Raw genomic sequence first — 22182 nt, 5'->3', positions numbered from 1 at the left:
TAATATTCGATTGGGAGCCACCCAGAGTGCTGGGGAAACCCAGCCAGTTGGGCAGGGTATAAATTTATTTATTTATTTATTTATTTATTTATTTATATTCATAAAGAACACAATCTTTTGTTCTTTCTGGAACATACACATATACATAGAACTATTGGTGAGGAAACTTCACCAGCAGGTCCCTGCTTCAAGTCTTCCAACTGTCAGGAACAAAACCCACTAAAGGTTTTGAAATGAGAGTGGCCTTGCATCTGAAAGCCCAGAGCAATGGAACTCCCAGACATACCAAGCCAATGTCCCCCAATCCCACCTTAATGCTTTCAGGGCCACACCCTGTACTTGTTAATTAAGACTGTCTTTGTGCTCACCTGGCCAAGAACCAGCTCACCCATCAAGTGAGCTTCCAGGTAACAAAAGGCCATCATTGAAATGCAAGAGCAATAGATGGGGGATTGTCTTCTGTAAATAACCTCTGCTATTTATATCCACTGCCAATTTCTTCTTTGTTTCATCTACTGATTCAGTCCTCCTCCTTTATGCTTTGGATTGTTACTTTCCCCTCCGCCAACCCCTCTTTTGCCTTTCAAATACTTTCAGGAGTATTCACACATTCCATTTAATGAGTGAACCATCTGTGCACCTCTACATGCACCTCTAGTTGAGCTTTAAAAATCAGCAAATGTACACTCTTTCACCCAACACTTGTACATGTGCAGAGCCAGCCTGTGCCCTTGTTTAGTGTGTAACATATGGACAAGTCCATTGTTACATTCATAAACTGGTCCATGTGCATTTCATTTATTTATTACTTTCATTCATTTCTATCCCGCCTTTCAGAAACATTCTCACAAGGCAGCAAGCACAAATGCATAAAGTAAGCATACAACAATATATAAGTGCATAGCTAAGACTATCAACACATTAAAAGAACCGGCACATTTAAATAACTATCAGCCACAAAACACCATGTAATCAAATATTTGTAGAAAAGCACCACAAAATTCAGCAGCAGTTTCTTGTGCTTTTCTATTAATAAACTCCCTTTCTTGGTTAAGTTGTGATGCCTTGGCTCTCTTCTTCCTTTCCAGAAACCTAGTGGCATCACTCCAAGACCAAGCTTCCTAAGATATGCATGCTAATTTCTGTTAATTTGGCAAAGGTACCAGTTTCCTGAGTCAGCTCTACTGAGTGGATAGCCAGACTAGAGCAAGTGGAGAAGGGAATAAGAACATAAGAAGAGCTCTGCTGGATCAGGCCAGAGGTTGATCTGGGCCAGCATCCTGTTCTCACAGTGGCCAACCAGGCACAATCATCCTGACAGCACAAGGGCAGTATGGGAGGTTGGTGCACATTGAGTTATTGTGCATATGCTCCATTTAAACATTAGTGACATACGTGCACTGGCATGTCAATATGGGGCATGTGATCTCCCTGCCTTCACTGCATGTTCAGTATATTTTCTTCAGTGAAGAAACAGACAGGCTTTCAGAAGGACCAAACCCTCTTCAGTATGTTAAACGACAGGGTTTGTTAAGGCCAGTTTAAACAGAACAAACGTCCTTTTGGCTTGCTTTGCCTATAGAGTTATGTTTAAGGAAGCAGAAGGCAAACTTTTAACGGCTCTTCTGCCCACTATGCAACTGCTGTGGGTTGGTGTTCTTGTCTACTTAATGCCAACTTATATCCTTCCTAAATCAGATGATCCCTATTCTGCAAGTTATTGATCTCCCTGGAGGTGGACACTTCTGTCAAGTCTCTAGGGCTCATCCATCTCTTCAGGGCAATGCTTTCGTTTCTAGATGAGATATTGTGTGAAATTCATCTCTACAGGGGAGGACATTTCTGTAGATATTACAGTTAGATCCCACCTCCATTTTCATTCTGGTCAAACAGTTGAGGCTGATCTTCTCTAACGCAGGAACTTGCTTTTCCCTGTGTTACCTGCAGCTTAAATCTGAATGCTTGAGCTACTATTAACTTGTATTTGAGCTTCACCCATCCTTAACTGACTCCCTAGTTTTCTCTGTAGAAAGGTTCTTTATTTTAAGAGGAGGGGCATAGAGGTCTGTCCCATCATGTGAAACCCACTTCAGTCTGAAGCAATGCAGCCCTGGCACAAGGTTACTTCTGCCTTGTGACCTAGGTCTAAACATCATACGCAGTCATTTAACAATTTGCATTAAATTAGCAAATTCTCAAATAATGAGCAAACTTAGAGAGCAAGTTGCAAGGGGCAAGGAACGCAGCTTTCCAAACGCTAGACAGCTGCTTATGTACAGCCACATCATAGTCTTAACTAAACAGATGAAGTTTGGGAACATCAGGGCTAGAAATCTGGGAGCTAGTCCAGTTCCAACCCCAAATCTGCCAACTTTAAAGCTTCCCAACAGGTTTTATAGCAGCAATCAAAACAGCAGGCTCTAAATTAAAGATTTTATTAAGCAAGGCAGCCAACATTCTGCAAGGCCACGCACCCAAATCATGCTGAAAATGGCTATTGGACACTTTTGAGATTATAAGATTATATTCTTAAAAGAACAACAACAAAAATCTGCTAAGGGAAGCATTTGCCCTGGGAAAAGCTTCCATTATCCCTGGGTCAGGGTAGGGATGTGTGTGTATTATACATATAAAATGTCTGCTCTATACACAAATACAATAAAATCCAGGTTGTTAGAAGCAGCTTTGATCCTACATGTGGAGTGTTTATCAAACTACATTTTTTTACAGAAGTTGACCCAGCTTTTCAAGTACTTCTAATCTTTCCAGCTCTCCATTGAGTATCTGGAATCCAAATGTGTATTCACTTGTATTCTGCCCTCTGCCACAAGAGAGATCTTTGGTTTCTTCTCTTGTGTGCATTGATTTTTTTTGGAGGGGAGGAAATCTGAATCCCTGCATAACAGAATGCATTGCTTCTTTTTGGCCCTAGTGCAAAAGATTCAGATTTGTTAAAAGGCATGATAAAAGCACCAAACTCAGTGTTCCCCCCCCCTAAAAAATGTTTAGGGGGTACTCTCATTTTGACTCAATAAAATCACCATTTTACAGTTCAAATAGGGAAAAATAAATACTGTAAATGGACATAAGTACAAAGATTCACAAATTGTTTAGGGCTATACGTACCCCTGTGTCCCCCCAGAAAAAAAGCACTGACCAAACTCAGTTGAAAATTATTTTGTTTTCAGTGTCCATCTAGCTGTATAACATGCAGCAATCTAAAAGACTTAGAGTGTGTATAGATGTGTGTTAAAGGAAAGCTTTGCTGCCTTTAAAAAATATATGTATTGATATTAGGATTGTGGCTTTATATAAAAGAGTTCAGTTGTTTTAAAGATTCTTCATTATTGTTTTATAAATATTTTTACGTGCAATGGGATCTTCACATCTAATGGTGGTCATTCAGAAACCCAGAATATAGCAACTGCCCTCCTGGGGTGGGAATGAGCATCAAAAATTCATTATACCAGTCACTTCTGTGGCAGCAACACTGGCTGCTTGTAGTCCTCTGAGTACAATTTAAGGCTGTGGCCTCTGGATTTATGCAAGTGACCATTTCTTCTCCTCCTTCATGACTGGGTGAAAAGCAAGCTTGAGTGTTCCATTTGAGATTCATGGTGGTGTAAATATGCACACTGAGGTTTGTGAATAGTTAGGGCTCCCCAGTTCCACAAATGCTTTTTCTTCAGAAGAAATAAACACATGAGTGGCACTTTTCTTTTCTTCTTAAACTCAGGCATAGATGCCCAAGTACAAAAACATTTATATTCTGTCTTTCCAAATAAAAACTCTTTCAGGGTGGCTTACATATTATAAGCATACAACAGAATAAAGTAGGCCTTCCCTGACACCCCACCCCACCCGAAATTCAAACTACACACAGATACAGCACCTCAATTTGACAGTGAGCAGATACCCATGGGTAGGCAAACTAAGACCCGGGGGCCGGATGCAGCCCAATCGCCTTCTCAATCCAGCCCGCAGATTCTACATGTGCGCTTTTATTTAAAATGCATCTCTGGGTTATTTGTGGGGCATAGGAATTCGTTCATTATTATTCTTCAAAATATAGTCCAGCCCCCCACAAGGTCTGAGGGACGGTGGACTGGCCCACAGCTGAAAAAGTTTGCCCATCAAACCATGGTGTTTCACATATGCGGTCTTGCTCTTCAAGTAGCTAAATTTGTATCGGGGTTGCAACAGACAGGATGGTGAGTGGCTGAGGAAACCTTCAAACATTTTGCAGGGGTTATACTTCTTTAAAAAAAGAAAGCTCAAAAGCAGTTTTGTCATCTCTTTATTACTATAATTTTGTTAACACGGGGAGACTGCTTTCAAATCAAAACTACAAATTAGGGACCAATTATGAAATCGGCACCAGCGTTGTGATAAAACCTCGAAAGCAAATCAGAATACATTCTTCTGGAAGAAATGACTAAACATTTACCAACTTATTCCTCATGTTAAGTGTATCCTCCAGGGATTGTCTAGTGTATCAGCTAATTAAACACAAGCTATCCTGTAGAGCTTCTTGAATTCTTGATTGCTTAGGGGCTTCTCAGTCTTGAGGACTGAGGCCAACATTCCTCACATTTAGACTGCTTCACAAACTACATGGGATGCATTAATATCTTTTACATGCTGCATTCATGTTTAATGTCAGTTAATTTTCTGGAGCCATTTCAAACCTTTACAGTTGGTTCTGAGGTAAACAACTAAGGAAGTGAGAGAGAGAGATGAAGTCGTCCCCGACCCCACTCTACTTACAGCCTATGAAACACAGATTTTGCTGGAGCATGAAGCTAACCTTCCTTGCTTTCAAGCAAGTCAAGGATGAGATGTTTATAGTTAGCATCTGGATGTCATTATCATGCACAAGCCATAATGACCTGAAAGTATAACCAAGATCCACAAAGGCTATTAAAAATTACATGTGGTAGTCCTCCAAAACCACAGGATTGCTGTGTAGCCTGTAAATTTCAGGCTAAAGGTTTTTAAGCAAATAGTTTGTCAATTGAAGAGTTATGTACATTCCCATCTCCCAACCCAATGACTTCCAAGCAACATCAATGTCCTTTCCCTCAGTCCTATCAACATTTATAAAATAAAAATGGCACACCAACCACCCTGTTCACAATCTGGTCAGAATTCAGACTGGACATTCTGAATTTTAACAACTGTGACACTTTATGGTATCCAATTGGCTTTCCTCCACAGGCAAAAGGCATCTGGCAGCAGATCAAAGCAGGGAATTTTCAGCAATTCCCCCTCCCAGCTATAATCCTTCAAATCCCCTTCGGTGGTTTTCAACCTGTGGGTCCCCAGATGTTTTGGGACTACAACTCCCATCACCCCTGAGCTCTGGCCTTGCTAACTAGCAGTGATGGGAGTTGTAGTCCCAAAACATTTGGGACCCACATGTTGAGAAAGGCTGCGGCCTAACTCTCCTGTGCAGATCTGGGGGCACAATAGATACTGGGGGGCGTGAGAGAATCCTCCAAAACTGCCTTCCTCCTAGTCTAGGGATGTCTTCTGTCCGCAGGAGGACATAAACTGGATGCCACCCGCAGGAGAAATTATTTTGAAGCAAATTAGTCCTGATAGTTTGGGAAGCACTATCCCTTTTTCAGTGCACTTTTCTCCTCTTACAAATGAGATACAACACAATGGGACTGGAGACCAGGTATCACATGAATGGCTGAAGAATGAATTACTCTGCCATTGTGTCACAGCTCTGACAACGCACAAGGGAATGTTTATGTGATCATATTCTTCTTCTAGCAAACCAGGCTGCTGCTCCCTGGGGAGGGAGCAATTTCATACATTCTAAAGCGACCAATGTGAGGTACACTAAAAAAAACAGGGCTCTGGCCAACTGTAGATCTCTGTTTTTTGTTTAAAAATGAGGTTTGTGGTTATTTTGCATGTTTTTAATAAAGATGTATTTCATTTGTTGTAAATCACCCTATTATTTTTTAATCTGTTACATTTTAGCTACACACTTAAAAACCTCTTGGATACAGACACAGAAATGTAACACTGAGGGGCCCTGAAGTTGCTTTTGGTAAAATAATGTGCACAAACTCATGGGCAATATTATGGATAATTCATTTATATTCTGCTTTTTTCCTCAAGGAGCTCAAGGTAGCCTAACTGGTTATCCCCCCCCCAAAAAAATTTTTTTATCCTCACAACAATCCCTGGACGTAGGTTAGGTTAAGTCATGGGTAGGCAAATTAAGGCCCAGGAGCCAGATGCGGCCCAATCGCCTTCTCAATCCAGCCCGCAGATGGTCCGGCAATCAGCGTGTTTTTGCATGAGTAGCATGTGCCCTTTTATTTAAAATGCATCTCTGGGTTATTTGTGGGGCCTGCCTGGTGTTTTTACATGAGTAGAATGTGTGCTTTTATTTAGAATAAATCTTTGGGTTATTTGTGGGGCATAGGGTTCATATATTTTTTTCAAAATATAGTCCGCCCCCCCCCCCACAAGGTCTGAGGGACAGTGGACTAGCCCCCTGCTAAGAGATATTGAGTAGCCCAAGCCATCTAGGGAGCTTCATGGCAGAGTTGAGATTTGAACCTGGGTCTCCCAAATCCTAAACTCCTATCTTCTCTATCAGCCACCATTAGCTAATGCATACAGATTATGCTGAAAATCACTGTCTAAGAAATTTCCAAACATGTTCCAAGGTGCATATTTTTCTTAATGATGTTAAGCACCATTCAATTAAGGAAACAGTTATTTAGTTTGCTCAGCAAATGTACTTCAGTGGCTGTTTCCATAGCAAAATCCATTGCTGTGTCACAATTTTGCCTTTGTTTGGATAGTTTCTTAACTGTTTAAAAATACTGCATGTACACCAAGGCATTTATTTTATAATGGCAACAAAAATCAACTGAACCCAGCACAATCTATATGTGCTGTTGTGATCCAATGGGTCAATAGACGCAAATTGAGGACAGAGGAGTATGGTTCCAATTATAATGTCTTCCAACAGCTTCTGATAAATTACTCCTTTTAAGGAATACCATCAACTTTTTTTGAAAAATGTGTATGGCCATTAATTGCAATGCTTGACTCTTCAAGTGACATGGCTTTATATAATTCAAATTAATTTCAAAAACAATACACACAAGTATCCAAACCCTCTCTTCAAGCTGAGTGGTTAAGTAAGAATGAAAAAACCTGCCTTGGGTTTTAAAAAATAAAAATAAAATGCAATTTTACAAATTAACTCTTTCACTGGAATACATTAAATACACTGCTCAAATATTTCCTTAAAACTAAATTGCGGTCACCACAATGAAATATCCAGTTGTGATTTTCCCCTCAATCACATTATTATTATTAATTTCATTTCTATATTGCTTTATATTTTAAAGAAAAAACGTGATTTACAACACTTTAAACATCAAATCAAACAACCCAGAATAGAACAAATTCAAGCTTTAAGGAAAGTATTTCAGATCGTTCTCTAAGTGATATTTTGCATTTCCCATATTTATTTACCTACTTGATTTAAATAGCTAGCCCATAGCAGAAGTAATCCAGAAAGCCAGTATGGTTGTACTTCTTAGATTTAGAAGCCACCTCTTTCCATACACACCACCCTGGTCACTTAGCTATGGATGAAGATCTGTTGATAGTGCCACAAGGCAAAGCAAGTTGTGAACTTGAGCCTGTGCTTTTAGTGCCGTGCTCCCAGTTGCCTAGAAGTCTCTTCCCTTAGAAGTAAAACAAGATGCAACATTGTTATGTTTTCAGTGTTTGCTGAAAACCATTATTTTCTCCCAAAGCTCTCCAAATTACTCCTTCATTTCTCCTGGGGTTAATCTTTGTTGGTTTTTAAAACACATTAATGATCCCTATAATATTTAATACAGTGATACCTTGGTTCTCGAACGTCTCCATTGATGAACATTTCGGAACCCGAACACCGAAAACCCGGAAGTAAATGCTTCCATTTTCAAATGCACCTTGGAAATTGAACAGCTTCTGCTGCGTGTTTTTCAATTTTCTCAATTGGATTTGCAGACAGCCCTTTGGTTTTTGAACGTTTCAGAATGGTCTTCTGCAACGGATTACATTCAAGAACCGAGGTACCACTGTATTCTATTTCTGTTTTCACTTTCTGCACTGGTTTATTGTTAATTTTTTATTGTGGGCTGTAAACAGCTTTTTGGAGGAGGTTCCTCAAAAAGTAGGCAAAAAATTGTGACTAAATAAATGTTGGGTCATTTTCCCCCTCCCCAGCATCTCTCCAATGACCAAACCCATACTGATCAGAAGAGATACTCAGGTCTCCATAGGTGCTTTTGGTGAGGATTTTTTTTTTGGGGGGGGAGCTAGGAGGAAAGGATTCAGGAGTATCCTGGTGAAAACTTCCTTCTGTTTAGGACCCAAACACTGCATTTTGTAGAGAACACTGGTTATCTTAAGTAGTTTGGGCCACCAGTTTTTAACACCATATCTTATATTTACATTTTCGTTATCTGTGTTCTCAGCTGTTGTGAAATACTTATACAAAAGATAAGCTGTGAAGGAGGCTCATTAGCTGAATGCAGCACCCTTCAGTTGAGACAAGTTAATTCAACAATAATGACCATTAAGCCATAAGCCTGTTTCCACCATAGTTGTGAGAAGCGGCACTTAACTCTTCATTTCCAGTTTTGTACCTGATTTAAGGGACGCGGGTGGCGCTGTGGGTTAAACCATAGAGCCTAGGGCTTGCCAATCAGAAGGTTGGCGGTTCAAATCCCTGCGATGGGGTGTGAGCTTCTGTTGCTCGGTCCCTGCTCCTGCCAACCTAGCAGTTCGAAAGCACGTCAAAGTGCAAGTAGATAAATAGGTACCACTCCGGCGGGAAGGTAAATGGCGTTTCTGTGTGCTGCTCTGGTTCACCAGAAGCGGCTTTGTCATGCTGGCCACATGACCCAGAAAATGAGTGCCGCAACCCCAGAGTCGTCCATGACTGGACTTAACAGTCAGGGGTCCCTTTACCTTTACCTGCCTGATTTAAAGGTGTTGTGACCCAGGGATAAACAATAATGTTAGTACGTCCTGCCCCTGCTACTGAGTTTCAATCAAAGAAACAACATTCTTTATGTTACTCAAGCTTACAAAATCAGCACTGATGTCAATTTGCAGAAGTTTTGTGTTTCTGGAAGCATATATGAAGCAAAACCAAATCTTCTTGCTTTAGAAATCTGCACTTGTCTCTAAAACATAAGGCTTTGAGCCTCCTGAGCTGGATCATATTGTTTCAACTTACACTCACTTTTCCCAGAAACGTTTTAAAAAACCATAAATCAGTTTTCGGTATAGTTGTCAAAATTCCACAAGCCCCATTTGTGTCTGGTTAGCTTTAGGATTTGCTGACTTTTGAAAACACTGCAAGATACCCTTGATATCAAAATAATACCGTACATCATTATTCATTATTGGTACAGTGGAGAGTGTTCTATTACACAGCTGGTAAGAAAGTGTACAAATTATAGAATTATTCCTTTGCAAGTTCTCTGCTACTGTGGCTAATTACACAACGTTTTAACAGTTAAAAACAGCACAATTTATTATCTGGACAACATTACTTTGTGACTTACAAAAATAAATAAAGACTTTGTGAGCAAGTGCCTGAACTTTTGCTGATTTCGACAAAGCTGGAACTGCACCCATAACTGTGAATTGGTCATTTAAACACTTCTTGCGGATGTTCGTTTCACTGTCTCTGATTTGAAACACCCAAGAATATCCTCTGGAGAATTCCTGTCTCTGGAGTGTTGCAGCCAAATGTAATAATAATAATAAAAAAGAGAAGTATGTTACAGAGAAGCAGTGTTCACCTTTCACTCATAACAAGGAGGCACTTATTAACTCCTGCCTGCCCTCTGACTCCCATTGGCTCCTTGGAACACACACATATTGTGGACCACTTGCTAACACAGCAAAGAAAGTGAACATCATACATAACATGAGCTCAAGAGCTGGGTGATATTCACCTCTGTGCAGAGAGTTGGCAGGATGAGGAAAAGACCCCGAAAGAAACGGCGTCAAGTGATAGAGGCACACTCCCCAAACAGGCAAAGAATTGCTCAGCAGATTTCTCTATATTCTCACAAAGTATAAAGGAAGCACTTAGTAATGTCTCCACTGTATATGAAAGACTGATAATATATTTATTTATATCCCATGCACAGGAACCAAGTCCCAATAAAATATTTGAGGGGGCTGGATCTCCCCACAAAGTGGTGTGCATGCTCTGCGTCATGTGATCAATTATGCGGAATGGGGCTCACCTGCCAGCCCCCCCCCCCAATGTCATCCAAGTTCTCATCCCTGATCCCATATTTCACCAGGCAGCTTCCATGGTTCTCCCCTTCCACATTTAATCCTTAGAACAGCCCCGTGATGAAGGGTTAGGCTAAGAGACAGTGACTGGCCCAAGGTCACTTCACAGCTGGGTGGGGATTTAAACCCAGATCTATCAGATCCAAGTAAAAGAAGAGTCATGCCCACTTACTTGCGCTATTTCCCCCCACCCCTCCACAGAATGAGGCACTATCATCAGCCTTCAGCCCCCAAACCTGCCAGTACCTTATTGAGCATAGAATCAGAATTGCAGAGTTGAAAGAGACTCCAAGGGTCATCTAGTCCAACCCCCTGAAATCACAGCTAAAGAATCCGATAGATGACCACCCAACCCTCTGCTTAAAAACCTCCAATGAAGGCAAGTCCACCACCTTCCAAGGGAGTCCATTCCACTACTGGACTGCTCTTATCATAAGAAAGTTCTTCCTACTGTTTAGTCAGAATTTCATTTCTTGTCATTTGGACCCTTAGGGTTGGGTGCTGCCCTCTGGAGCAGCAGAAAACAAGCTTGCTCCATCTTCTATGTGACAGCCCTTCAGATATTTGAAGATGGCTATCATATCTCCTCTCAGTCTCCTCTTCTCCAGGCTTAATATATCCAATGCCCTGCTCTTCTACCCCTTCACCCCATCTATCAAAGGCTTTTCATTCTAAACACTTGACGGAAGTTATCAGAAAGCCACTTGGGCAGAGAGCCATTTTCAGAGAGATTTGTGGACCATATTTAGGTCGGATGTCAACACAGTGTGCTGCATAATCCACTGTAAAAATCAACACTAGCTTAACGTACATCGAGCCACACTGACAACTGATTCAAGAAATAAACTAGAGACTACAATAAAAATTTCAATTAACATGCTGGTGATGCACATCAATGAGATAGTGAAGTCGCAGCTAGTAGGCTAAGATTATTAAAGATGTTAATTAAATGGTGATCAAGACAGTCAGCATTTACACTGTATCTGATAATTTTAACACAGAACAGTAGACAGGAATTACAATGAACTTTATATAATCAGGCGAAAGGAGATACGGAAACCAATTATGATGTAAAAGTTGGGTGACAAATGTGTGCAATAGTATTACGTAGTATTAATAAAGTATCGTAATATTTCTTCCCTGCATATGTGAAAAGTGGTATATAAATCACTTTATAATTAAATAAAAGCTATTGTTGTCCTTTATTTCAGGAAAGAAACCATACTTCTGTAAATTTGCCATGCCCAAGATTTCTCTATAGAAGACCTTTGAACACAGCATATTGAAGGAAGTGTTAGCCAAGCTGAAAATTCACAGAAGTCTAGAGGATCACTGAGGATTCAATGATTACTGAAAAGAAACTACTTTTGGGCTATCCATGGCTGTGAATGTGGTGTAATGTGGGAGAGGTTCAAATCGCAGCTAAACCACAAAACACACTGAGTGATCTTGGCCAGCCACCCTCTCCCACAACGACCTACCTCACAGGTCAGGTTTGTTGTGAGGATAACATAAGGAGGAGGGAACCATGTACACCACCGAGTTTCCTCGGGGAAAGACGAAATACAAATGTAATAAATGCAGTCTGTGGCTGTTTCCTATTAACCAACGGATGGCTGCTTCCTTTCAACTGAAGAGCACAAGTATGTATCTGATGGACAGGTGCTCCAGCTTGATCACCACAAAGTTGAAGGAGGAGCTTAAATGCACCTTAAACACACCACTTTAAGACTATTAGGATATAACTTGTTCATTTATTTATTTTATTTAGGAAATTTATATATTGCTTAACATTTCTGACAAAATATCTAAGCGGTGATCATGCGTCAAGACAATTCACAGACCATCTGACTGCGTCTCATACCTGCACCACTGCAGGTTATCTGCGAATAAGAATCCTTATCTTAGTTTCTTTCCTAGTAAAGTTCCAGGATACTGATGCAACCCTTAGGCGATTACTCTACATTTTAAGCCATGAAGTAATTCAGAAGTGTCGAATACACAGTTATTACTTCCTCCCTTGGGGAGGGGAGCAGGGAGAGGGGAGGCGAGACTACTATGAAGCAACATAAGCAAGTTTTTGGCAGCAAGAGTCACACAGAGAGACCACAGATTTAACAGCATCAGGAGTCAGATTGTGACAACCAAACCACACATTTGAACTTGCTATGGCAAGACACAGGCATAAAGACAAAGTGCTTTTGTGTAGGAGGCATGTGCAACATGTAAACAGATGTGAAACCCAGCCCCACTTCGTTTGCTTTCCATGCCCAAGGGCACAAGAAGCAGAAAAGTTTTGATTTCCAAGGAAGACAGATCAGATGCTCTGAAAACATGGACAAGATGTGTATCAAACACCCACACTTTTCATTTGCATTTGTGAAATGTATCACCCACAATAAAAATAGACTTCCAACTTGGGCAAATAGGGACAGTTCTAATCCCGGAAGCCTTCCAACCCAAAACATTCGATCAATTTACAAAAAGTCCTGCCAAAATAGAGGAGGGAGGGCAGAAAAAAATAAGACTGCCTTTGAAAGCTGAGCTTGTAATAGCTTTTTGCATAAAATATATCCCTTTCAAGACCAGTCTTTTACAGCACAACCCAGTCAGAAGTAATCCCATGGATTTATTTCCACATAAATGTGTGCAAAGTATTGCACCCTTAAAGTTGCTGCTCTTCTCTAAAGCTAACAATGCACACAGCAGAAATGGATTAGGACATCCTGCTTGCCTGCATGCAGATCAAACATTGCTGGTGACAACGGAAAGGGTCCAAAGAAATGTAGACAATAAAACTGATTCTAACTGGGGAGCTACGTGCATCGCTTTCGCTACAGGCTGAACAGTAGCTTTCTCCCTGGAAGCCGAAGGAAATGGTTAAAGGCAGCCCTTCCTCTCGGATGTGTCTGCGCGTCCTTTGAACTGGGCAAGCAGGTTTGTTGGGACTTTCTGCATTTCGCTTTGTTGCTGTCAACTTGCTTTTTTTCCAGTTCTGCAAAAACCTTCAGATGACTTCCCAGCTCCCTTAATCACCACCTTTCCAGAAACAAAGCCTCGGCTAGAAAAAGCGTAAAAGGCGCTTGCAACACACAAAGTTATTTACGTCCGGGCAGTGGAGTCTGCGCGTCCCCAGCAGTTCCGGCCAGGTACAGTCTCTGCCTGCCTGATTAGGCAGCCAGGATCGGCCCCGCTGCCAAAAGTTAGCCCGACACAAAAGTCAACAGAAGAAAGGAGGGCTCGGCCTGTCGCTGCTGGGCGCAGCTTGTTTGCTTTCGGAAACCCGGAGAGCAGCTGTAATGCATTAACTCTTTCACGACTGCTTTCCCTCTCCTTGGAAAGGGGAAGGGTCTGCTGGGGTGGGAGGGGGCAAAGAACAGAAACAAGGTGAATCGGTTATAAGCCGGGAAACTATACCTGCCCTCTCTCCCACCCCCCGCCGCGATTCAGAGGCTGGTGAACTTTTCACCCATAAACCGACTGGCCTCTTTCCACCTTTAGGCAGAAAGTAGCAGCCGACTCCCAATTTGGGAGAAACTTAAAAAGGTAAAAGTCGTCTGAAGGTGGCTGCTTTTCGTTCCATCCCTGTGCAGAAAACTGTCCGCAGAAGGCGAAAGGAAAACACGTTCTCTATCTCTATTAACAAAGAAGAGAAAGGGCAGAGAAGGTTCCACAATGGAACCTCAGCCAACGCTGTGCAAACGCTACCTGGGAAACTGACCAGAAGAGAGGCCGAGGGGGGAGGCGAGGATTAGCGTGAGAAGCTCGAAGTGTGCAGCTTGGAAGTCTCGTTTTAATAGCTCCCCACCCCACCCCACCCGGCCTGCCTTGAAGGTGCAAAACTAGAGCTATTTTGCACAAAGGGCACCCCTACTGTCGTCTGTCACTCATCGTGAAGCGGGAAAAGAGGGGCTTTCCCCATATTTTAATTGGGGGGGGGCGCGCAAGATCAGCGGTTCCAAACGTTCCAAAAGCAAATAAGACCATGTCCCAACGTTCCAAAGCGGAACGTTCCTGGGCTCCTTCTTCTCCAGAGGGTCTCGCCCACTGAGGAAGGGGACTGGTCCACGTTCTCCTTTGGGAAAGCTGCGCTCAAGCGGGCTCTCCAGAGAAAGAAGCCATCGGGTCGCTGGGACCTTGCTCGAGCGCAACCTCCTCCTCCTCCTCGGTCTTTCTCTTCCCCTCCAAGCCCCGACGCGAGTCAAAAATAGGTACAAACACACACACACAAGCCTGAGCGGGAGAAGGCTCCGAGAGGCGGTCCTCCTCCCTCGTAGAAAAAGAAACGGGACGCCTTCCCGCGAGGTAGCCGCTTACCTGCCGAGAACTGCCCACGGGCCACTCCAAGCAGGGCAGCCGAGGGGGCGACGAGGGAGGCGAGCGCCGCCAGCAAGCCAAGGGCTCCAACCGCCGGGGCCATGCTGACTTTGGAGAACTTTTGCGAGGAGTCTCGCACTCAACTCGGGCGCGCTCTCCCGAAGCCGCGAGGAAAGCTCGTCTTCCTGGCCAGTCCGGATCCTCCTGTTGCCTGGATGAAATGGGGGCGGGGGCGGGGGGGGCGACGGAGAGCCCGGAACAGCAACAGGGTCGCCTTTCTTCTCGGCGGCGTCTGCGCCGGAGTGCTCCCTCCCCGCCTTCCAGGGGCAATCCCCAGCCAGGCGCGCCTGCACTTGGCGTCGGCGGCTGCACTTAGTCCACGGGAGTTACTTTGCCGATCGGCGAGTGGCGAAGGGAGGAGCCGAGCGCGCGCGTCCAACCCTCCGGTTCTCAGCGCTTCGGCAGAGGCAATGAGAGACTCATTTCGGCCGGGAGCCCATAGCCCAGCGGAGAGGGGCCCGCCAGCGCCTCCTGCTGCTCGAGCATGGGAAAGCAGTCCGGCGGAAGAGGGCAGCTCGACATCGGCTGCGTGAGGCTGAGGAAACAACCGCCCTGTGTCTCTCGACCTCGGCTGCGGCCACGCTCCTCTCGGGCTCTTTTGCAGCTTGCTTTTGCAGACAGAGAGGGGAGCGGGGTGCGCGCGTGGGTTTGGGAGGAGAAATGGAAAGGAACAGCCGGGCGGGGGGAGGAGGGAGAAGCGAGATGTGTGTGTTTCCTCACGTTTTATTTTATTTTTTTGTCACAGGCACCGGCAGAAGGGGGAATCCCGGGCTCGCTTTGAATAGGCACGAAGTAGAAAGAGAACGTGCTGAATTGCCTAATTCGTCCGATTGCTTTGTTTTCGCGGTTCTACCAAGCGCTTTTCTGGCGAGAAAAAGGGATATTCGTGTGTCTCCCGAAAAGGTGCAGCTTGGAGATCGCTGAGGTGGTGATGTGTATGGTATGTTCTTTATGTTTTCGCCACCTAATCCTGAGTAATGCTTACTCAGGTGTAAGACCCATTTACTCCTCGGTAAGGCACGTCCATGGTCGTTTATTCCTAAGTAAGTGTGCCCAGAATTGCAGCTGTATACAGCTTGCCTTCCCTACTAGAAGCACTCTTGGGATAATGGGTTAAATAAATTGTAAGCTGTGTGCAACATCTTGAGATGGTACCAAGCACAGGTCACAAAGATTTTGGCTGCTAGGCTGCCTTCTCTCTCTTCCCCTCTCCGTCCCCCCCCCCCCAAAGCTCTATATAGCTTTAGCAGCTGCATGACAAGTCAGCAGGTGAAGTTTAACCATCTCTTCATTTCTAGTTAACCTAAACTACACCTGTTGGATTGCTGCTTGGCTCATCCAGCTGTTTAAAGCAGCTGCCATAAAAAGCTGTTTTGTTTTGTTTTCAACATTAGCCTCCGGGCTGGGGTATCTAGTCAGTTTTAAGAGGCTAAATACATGGTCCTGAAGGATCTACCCATGCTTCATGTGTTTCCTAGTGAGTGGGTGAAACCAATAGACCATCAAATGGTCAAGAAGGTGGTTACTAGACATGCTGTAGAGGGAAGTTCAACCTGGGAAGGTGACCCATCTAATAATAATAGTAGTAATATAGGAGAATGAAAACTCTAATCCTGAATCTCCACTGGCTTGCAGCTATGAGAAATGCTTCAGGAGTAAACCCCGAAGAAAAATCCGCACCTGTGGCTTTGTGGGACATCTTTGGGAGAAGAAAAGACTAAGGAGTAAACTCTGCAGAAATCCGGACTGGAGTCCCTAAGACGGTTGGATGGCACCTTGCATGGGCATAGCCGGGGGGGGGCAGCTGCCCTCCCTAAATCAAGTAAATCAATAAAAATACTTAACTGAGCTTCTGCCACCCAACAGAAAGCATCTCCCCAACATAAATCCTGGCTACACCCATGGCACCTTGTATACCCCTTTCCAGCAACTCTGGCAGCCCAGATGGTGCCAAATGTATTGCTCTGCTTTCCTCTGGACCAAGTAAGGCCAAGAGGGGGGTCTGGGCAGCTCAGGATCTCATAACACACTGCCCAGTCTTGCGCTCCAGAGAGAGGTCATTTCGGTGCTGCTAACACAGCAAAAGTGTTAAACCACAGAGCCTAGGGCTTGCCGATCAGAAGGTCGGCGGTTCAAATCCCCGTGATGGGATGAGCTCCTGTTGCTTGGTCCCTGCTCCAAGTGCAAGTAGATAAACAGGTACCACTCGGACGGGAAGGTAAATGGCATTTCCGTGCGCTGCTCTGGTTTGTCAGAAGCAGCTTAGTCATGCTGGCCACATAACCAGGAAGCTATACGCCGGCTCCCTCGGCCAATAAAGCAAGATTAGTGCCACAACCCCAGAGTCGTCTGTGACTGGACCTAACGGTCAGGGGTCCCTTTACCTTTAACACAGCAAAAACAATGTGGCAGGCAGCAGTTTTGAATGACTGGTCTCTGCAGCCCAGCCACAGGTGCTGTATTCTCCAGCAGTTTGCCTCCCCCCCCCCCGGCGCACTCCATTGTCTCTCAAAACAGATGGATGCCAACAACAACAAAAATATTCTTAAGGTGATGGTCACTATAGTATTGCCTGATCCTATGCGTTATTTCCCAGAAGTAAGTTCTAGTGAGTTCACCGAGACTTGTCCCTTAGAAAACTAGTTGAAGAATGCAGCCACATCCTATCCATGTTTACTCAAATAAAAGTTACACTGTGTTCAGTAAGACTCCATAAGTGTATGCATAGAATTGCAGCCTTGATACTATGCATGTTTACTCAAAACTAAGGCCAACTGTGTTCATAGGAGTGAAGCCCATGACTCTTGCCAATACTTCAAGGGCTCTTAACTGACAGGCAGGGTTAAAGGAAAGGAACATTGTTGGACACAAATGCTGCTAAATTAAGTTGAAAAATAAATCCCCACTCATCCATGAAGCTTGTTGGCTGAGTGGCCTTGAAGAAATTGCTCTCTCAGCTTAACCTGTGTCTCAGGATTGTGAAAGTAAATGGAATAAAAAAATCCCAGTCTATACACTGAAAGATGCTGTAGACATGATAAATAGCATAATTGGACTCTACCCTTCTTGCAAGTGGAACCAACAGCACAAGTGTTTTCTGGCTTTCAACTATCTGTTTTACAACAGTTATAAAACCAGATTTTACAAAAAATAAATTTCATCTGTGCAACATAAGTCCAAATGGGACTTACCCTAGCATCAATGAATCAAGGAGTAGATAAAGGGTGCAATCTTATGCATACCACATGGAGGTCAGTCCTGTTCTGAATAACCATGCTTAGATTTCACATTAATGTTGCAATTCTGTAAGCACATTTTAGGAAGTAGGACTTAATTCTGGGTAAAGTAGCTTTGATTGCACTGCATGGGCCACATTTCTACATCAACAGCCCTGATTTCTCTATATTGACCTGTTCACTGCTGTTAGATGTTACCTAGCATGCATTCTACCATTTTGCACGAGCTAAGACTATTAGTTTGTCATAAATGGTGACCTGTAGGTGACCATACTCAGTATGAAGGCTTTATATAAGGCAACTTCTTATGGGACCAATCAAAACATGGTCAGAGTTCATCAAAATGGTTTTGCCATAGCTCTGAACCAGTGAATGAGAATATGCAAGACTTGACCTCTGCACCATGCAGAGTGAATCGTTTCAGAAGAAGGGAGACACGCTAGTTCTTACTGAGCTGCACATTATCTTTAAATGAAAGCAAATACAAAAAGCAATTAGAGAGTATGAGCCCATATTGCTCAAAAATTGTTTTCACAAAGTATGTTAGCACTAGCATTTAAGTGTTGCTTTACTACTGACACTGTGAGGGAAGTGTTCCTGTCACAGTTGGATATCTATTTTGTAAGTGATAGTTTGTTGTCAAATTTGATTGGCACCCTGAGTCTGCAGGCATGTAGATTCTGCAGTGATACGTACAGGAAGTTTGCACAAAGAGAGGCAGTCCAGCATTTTATACTGTCAAATCTACTCATATATGTATATATAGATTGGGCTCAGGAAATGCCTTGTCATTTGTTGTGAGGAATCCAGATAATATTCTCCAAATCATTGCCTCCCTTTGTAGGAAATCCTGTTCCCACAGCATCCAAACTATAGAGTTGATTTACTAAGGAAGTACAGTTTTTCCTCTGCCCCCTCCCCCTACTCAGCCCTGCCTAAAGCAATCTAGATTATTGTTGAAAACACTGGTCCATGTTTGTGGTTCTGCAAGGGCTATGTAGGGAATTTGTGACCCTCCAAACAGATTGCAGCCTCCATAGCTTGTGGTCAGGGATAACAGAATCAAAGAACTAGAGTTGGAAGGGATGCTGAGGATCATCTAGTCCAACCCCCTGCAATGCAGGAATATGCAGCTGTCCCAAACGGGGATGGAACCTGCAACCTTGGCATTATCAGCACCATGCTCTAACCAACTGAGGTGTAGTCCAACAAAATTTGGGTGCCCCATGCTCCCCATTCCTGCAATAGGACTGCAAGTACCTATTTTGTGGAGTTGAAAATGCCAGCCACTTAGAACTTCCCTTTTCTTTTCTTTTTCCATTTTCTCTTTTAACTTTTTCTCTTTTATTTGCCTTATCTCTGCCAGTGGTCTGTGAAACTGTCAGTATTAGGATATGGAATCCCCTCCTTTGCAATGAGGCTATCTCTGGGTGCAAGGCTATCCATATCCCTTTCACTATGAGGCAATAGTGAGGCAGGCCACATCCACACCATACATTTAAAGCAGTATTATACCTGTTCCTTTTATATACACCAGCAGGCACCAACCAGGCAGAGGCTTTGCCATAGCTCGTCCCTCCCGAAGAAACCCAGGGACACTAGTTTATTAAGGGTGCTGAAAGTTCTTCAGGGACTCCTAGAGCTACAATTCCCAGAGTCATCTGGGAAGATGGCCTGATAAGTCATTCTGGGAATTGTAGCTCTGTGAGGGGCATAGGGGGTTTCCTAATAACTGCCAGCACCCTCAACAAACTACAGTTCCCAGGATTCCTGAGGGAAGCCATGACTGTTAAGAGTGCTATCATAGTGCTTTAAATGTATGGTGCAGATATGGTTGTTTTATGGTTCTTTTTTTTGGGGGGGGGGACACTTGGCTGTTTTATGGTTCTTTGGAAAGGGGCCCAGGAAGCACAGCTCCCCAGCAGCTGCAATTCCCGTGATCAAAGGTTACTCATGGAACCAAACTTGTTTGCCCCAGCGTGCTTAATTTAATAATAATAATTAGCCACCATAGGTTGGAATGGCGGCACAGAATTTGGAGGGAGGGGTGTCTTTAACCCGTTGCCCTGTCATGGTGTGGATCAGAATTGTCACCCACTCTGAGCTCATCTGCGCAGATAGAAAGGAATGAAAGCCGCACAGTCATAACAGTTTTTGGGTTGAATTTTGAATCAGGACTGAATCCAGTAGGTTGGTGTTGGTATAAGGGCTCAGTTGTTAAAGAAGCATTTCCTAAAGATTGCATCAAAGCATGCACAGAATACAGTTCCTTGAGCACTGAGTTAACACACACTGCTTCTATTTATCTATGTAGTTATTGATTACATTTCTATCCCACTTTTCCTCCAAGGAGCTCAAGGTGGCATACATAGTTCTCCTCCTCTCCATTTTATCCTAACAACCACCCTGTGAGGTAGGGGGAGGCTGAGAGTGAGCAACTGGCCCAAGGTCACCCAATGAGCTTTGTGGCTGAGTGTGAATTGAACCCAGGTCTCTTCAGCACTCTAACCACTTACACCACACTGGGGTTTTTTTTAGCTGAGAGGGGGTAGTTTCCAATTGGACACAATGTTCAGTATCTCTCATTTCAGCTTTAGCTCACATAATTTTGTAGTCCCTTCCCTTAGATCTTTAGCAACAACCCAACAGAAAGACATTTAACTGGTGAAATTTCCCACATCACATGTCAATAAAAGATCATCGGCTAAATTTCTGTTTGTCAGGATGTTGGCACAGAAACCGGCTAGTCGAAGTTAGTAAAAGATAATAGCAAAATGTTTTGCTAGTTAGTTCACATTTGGGAGCTCATCTAGAAATCAGCGGGCTAGATTTACGGTCTGGGGTTTGATAATTTACCAGGAGATAAGCTTGTTATTCTACATGTGTGTGTTAGACTTGGGGCGGGGGGGGGGGGGAGGCCTCAGAGCTAGCATTAAAAAGCACACAAACAAAACCACAACACAGGATCTTTTCTTTGTGGTCGAGATGGTTAACATTTTACAAAGATCTTTGCTGTGCTGTGCTGAGAAACTTGAATGCTGTCCGGAAAGGTTTCACTTGAATGGAGTGACTGAAAACCAACCCCAATATATCAGGAACATGCAAGCAGCTGTGGTTCGTGAAACACTGATTCTTTATCTGACAGCGCCAAGGAAATGCCAAGTTATGTTGGGTTAGCACATGAACTCCTGATCTTGTCACATTTCTGGTTTCTGCACTTCAGAACAATGAAGCATGTACCTTTTTCCACAGTCAAGATTCCACAGTTCAAGCAGTCAGTGTGAAAACTATTTTATTGCTTCTTGTTTTGAACTATTCCAATTGCCTTTTCCATTCAAGTTATAACTTAAAAGTGCATGATTAGCCATACCCATGTGGATGGTGAACCTAGACATTCCCTCTTGCTCCTTGTCTCCTCTGCGATCGATGGTGCACTTGGGTAATTGTAGACTCTGGACCTAATGGTCTCAGATTTTAATGGGTTCAAATGGCTTCATTCACTTCAAATTTGTAGTAAGCGGGCTTTGCCTTGCTCATTTTTGGAATTGCTTCTGTTAATTCAGTTGAGTGGGACCCCAGATTTCTGCCCAGTAGAAGATGGTTTCCACTGGGATTGATAGGGCAGAAGGCAGGAAGAACAACAGCAGGTGTAACCAGAGTCAATGATGGGCAACACCAACTGATTCTGGTTCTGTCTCTATGGTCCTCTATGTTATATTCTACAAAGGCAGCACTGAGACTAAGGCTTACTGCCAGGGCCACCCTATGGACTGGATGCAAGTAAGGAAACAGGCAGGTGGGTCCTTCCTGAGGTAAGAGCTTGCAGAGGTGGATTTAGGGCATTGTGCCCAGTTCTGCCACACTGGGCAAAAAGACTAGGAGGTGCCACAGCTATGATATAGTGAATTGAGCAGAACAGAAGGTGAGAGGCAGGTGGGTGGGTGCCAAATCTTGGCCTTGCACAGGCTGCTGCCCCCCAGAGCTTGGTGGGCAAGCACCCCATTTGTTCTAATGGACCAGTGTCCACTGCTTCTGCCCCCAGAGTCCCACCTCAGTGGCACCACTGCCTGGGATGTTTACTGCCTGAGAAATGATGAAGAGCCAAGGAATGCATGGATTTCACCATAGCTGTGGTTTTCATGTGTCACAAGGAACCTTCAGGTTCTTCTGTGAATTTTCAGGGGGATAAATGGTGGATAGGTTGCTGGAAAGGTACTTT

The 22182-nt window shown here is 43.6% G+C and overlaps 1 protein-coding gene across 20 annotated transcripts in view; it reads right to left on the bottom strand.

Moving 5' to 3' along the window:
* The window catches only part of PTPRK (protein tyrosine phosphatase receptor type K), a 325128-nt gene extending 309968 nt beyond the window's left edge, over positions 1-15160 (bottom strand). For 11 of the 20 annotated variants that reach the window (XM_083434767.1, XM_083434769.1, XM_083434757.1 and 8 more), the window contains exon 1: positions 14668-15069. In XM_083434767.1, coding sequence (XP_083290893.1) covers positions 14668-14770 — 103 coding nt within the window. In that variant the 5' untranslated portion in view covers positions 14771-15069. Of the gene's footprint in view, positions 1-14667 lie in introns of all 20 variants that reach the window. The other 9 variants (XM_083434768.1, XM_083434774.1, XM_083434776.1 and 6 more) reach the window with 2 other exon arrangements.
* Between the last annotated feature and the right edge of the window lie 7022 nt (positions 15161-22182).

Source organism: Podarcis tiliguerta (assembly GCF_965153285.1).
Source record: "Podarcis tiliguerta genome assembly, chromosome: 3".
In the NCBI taxonomy this organism is placed as follows: Eukaryota; Metazoa; Chordata; class Lepidosauria; order Squamata; family Lacertidae; genus Podarcis; species Podarcis tiliguerta.
Note: the sequence above shows the minus strand (reverse complement) of the source record. Positions and strands in the feature narration are given on the sequence as shown.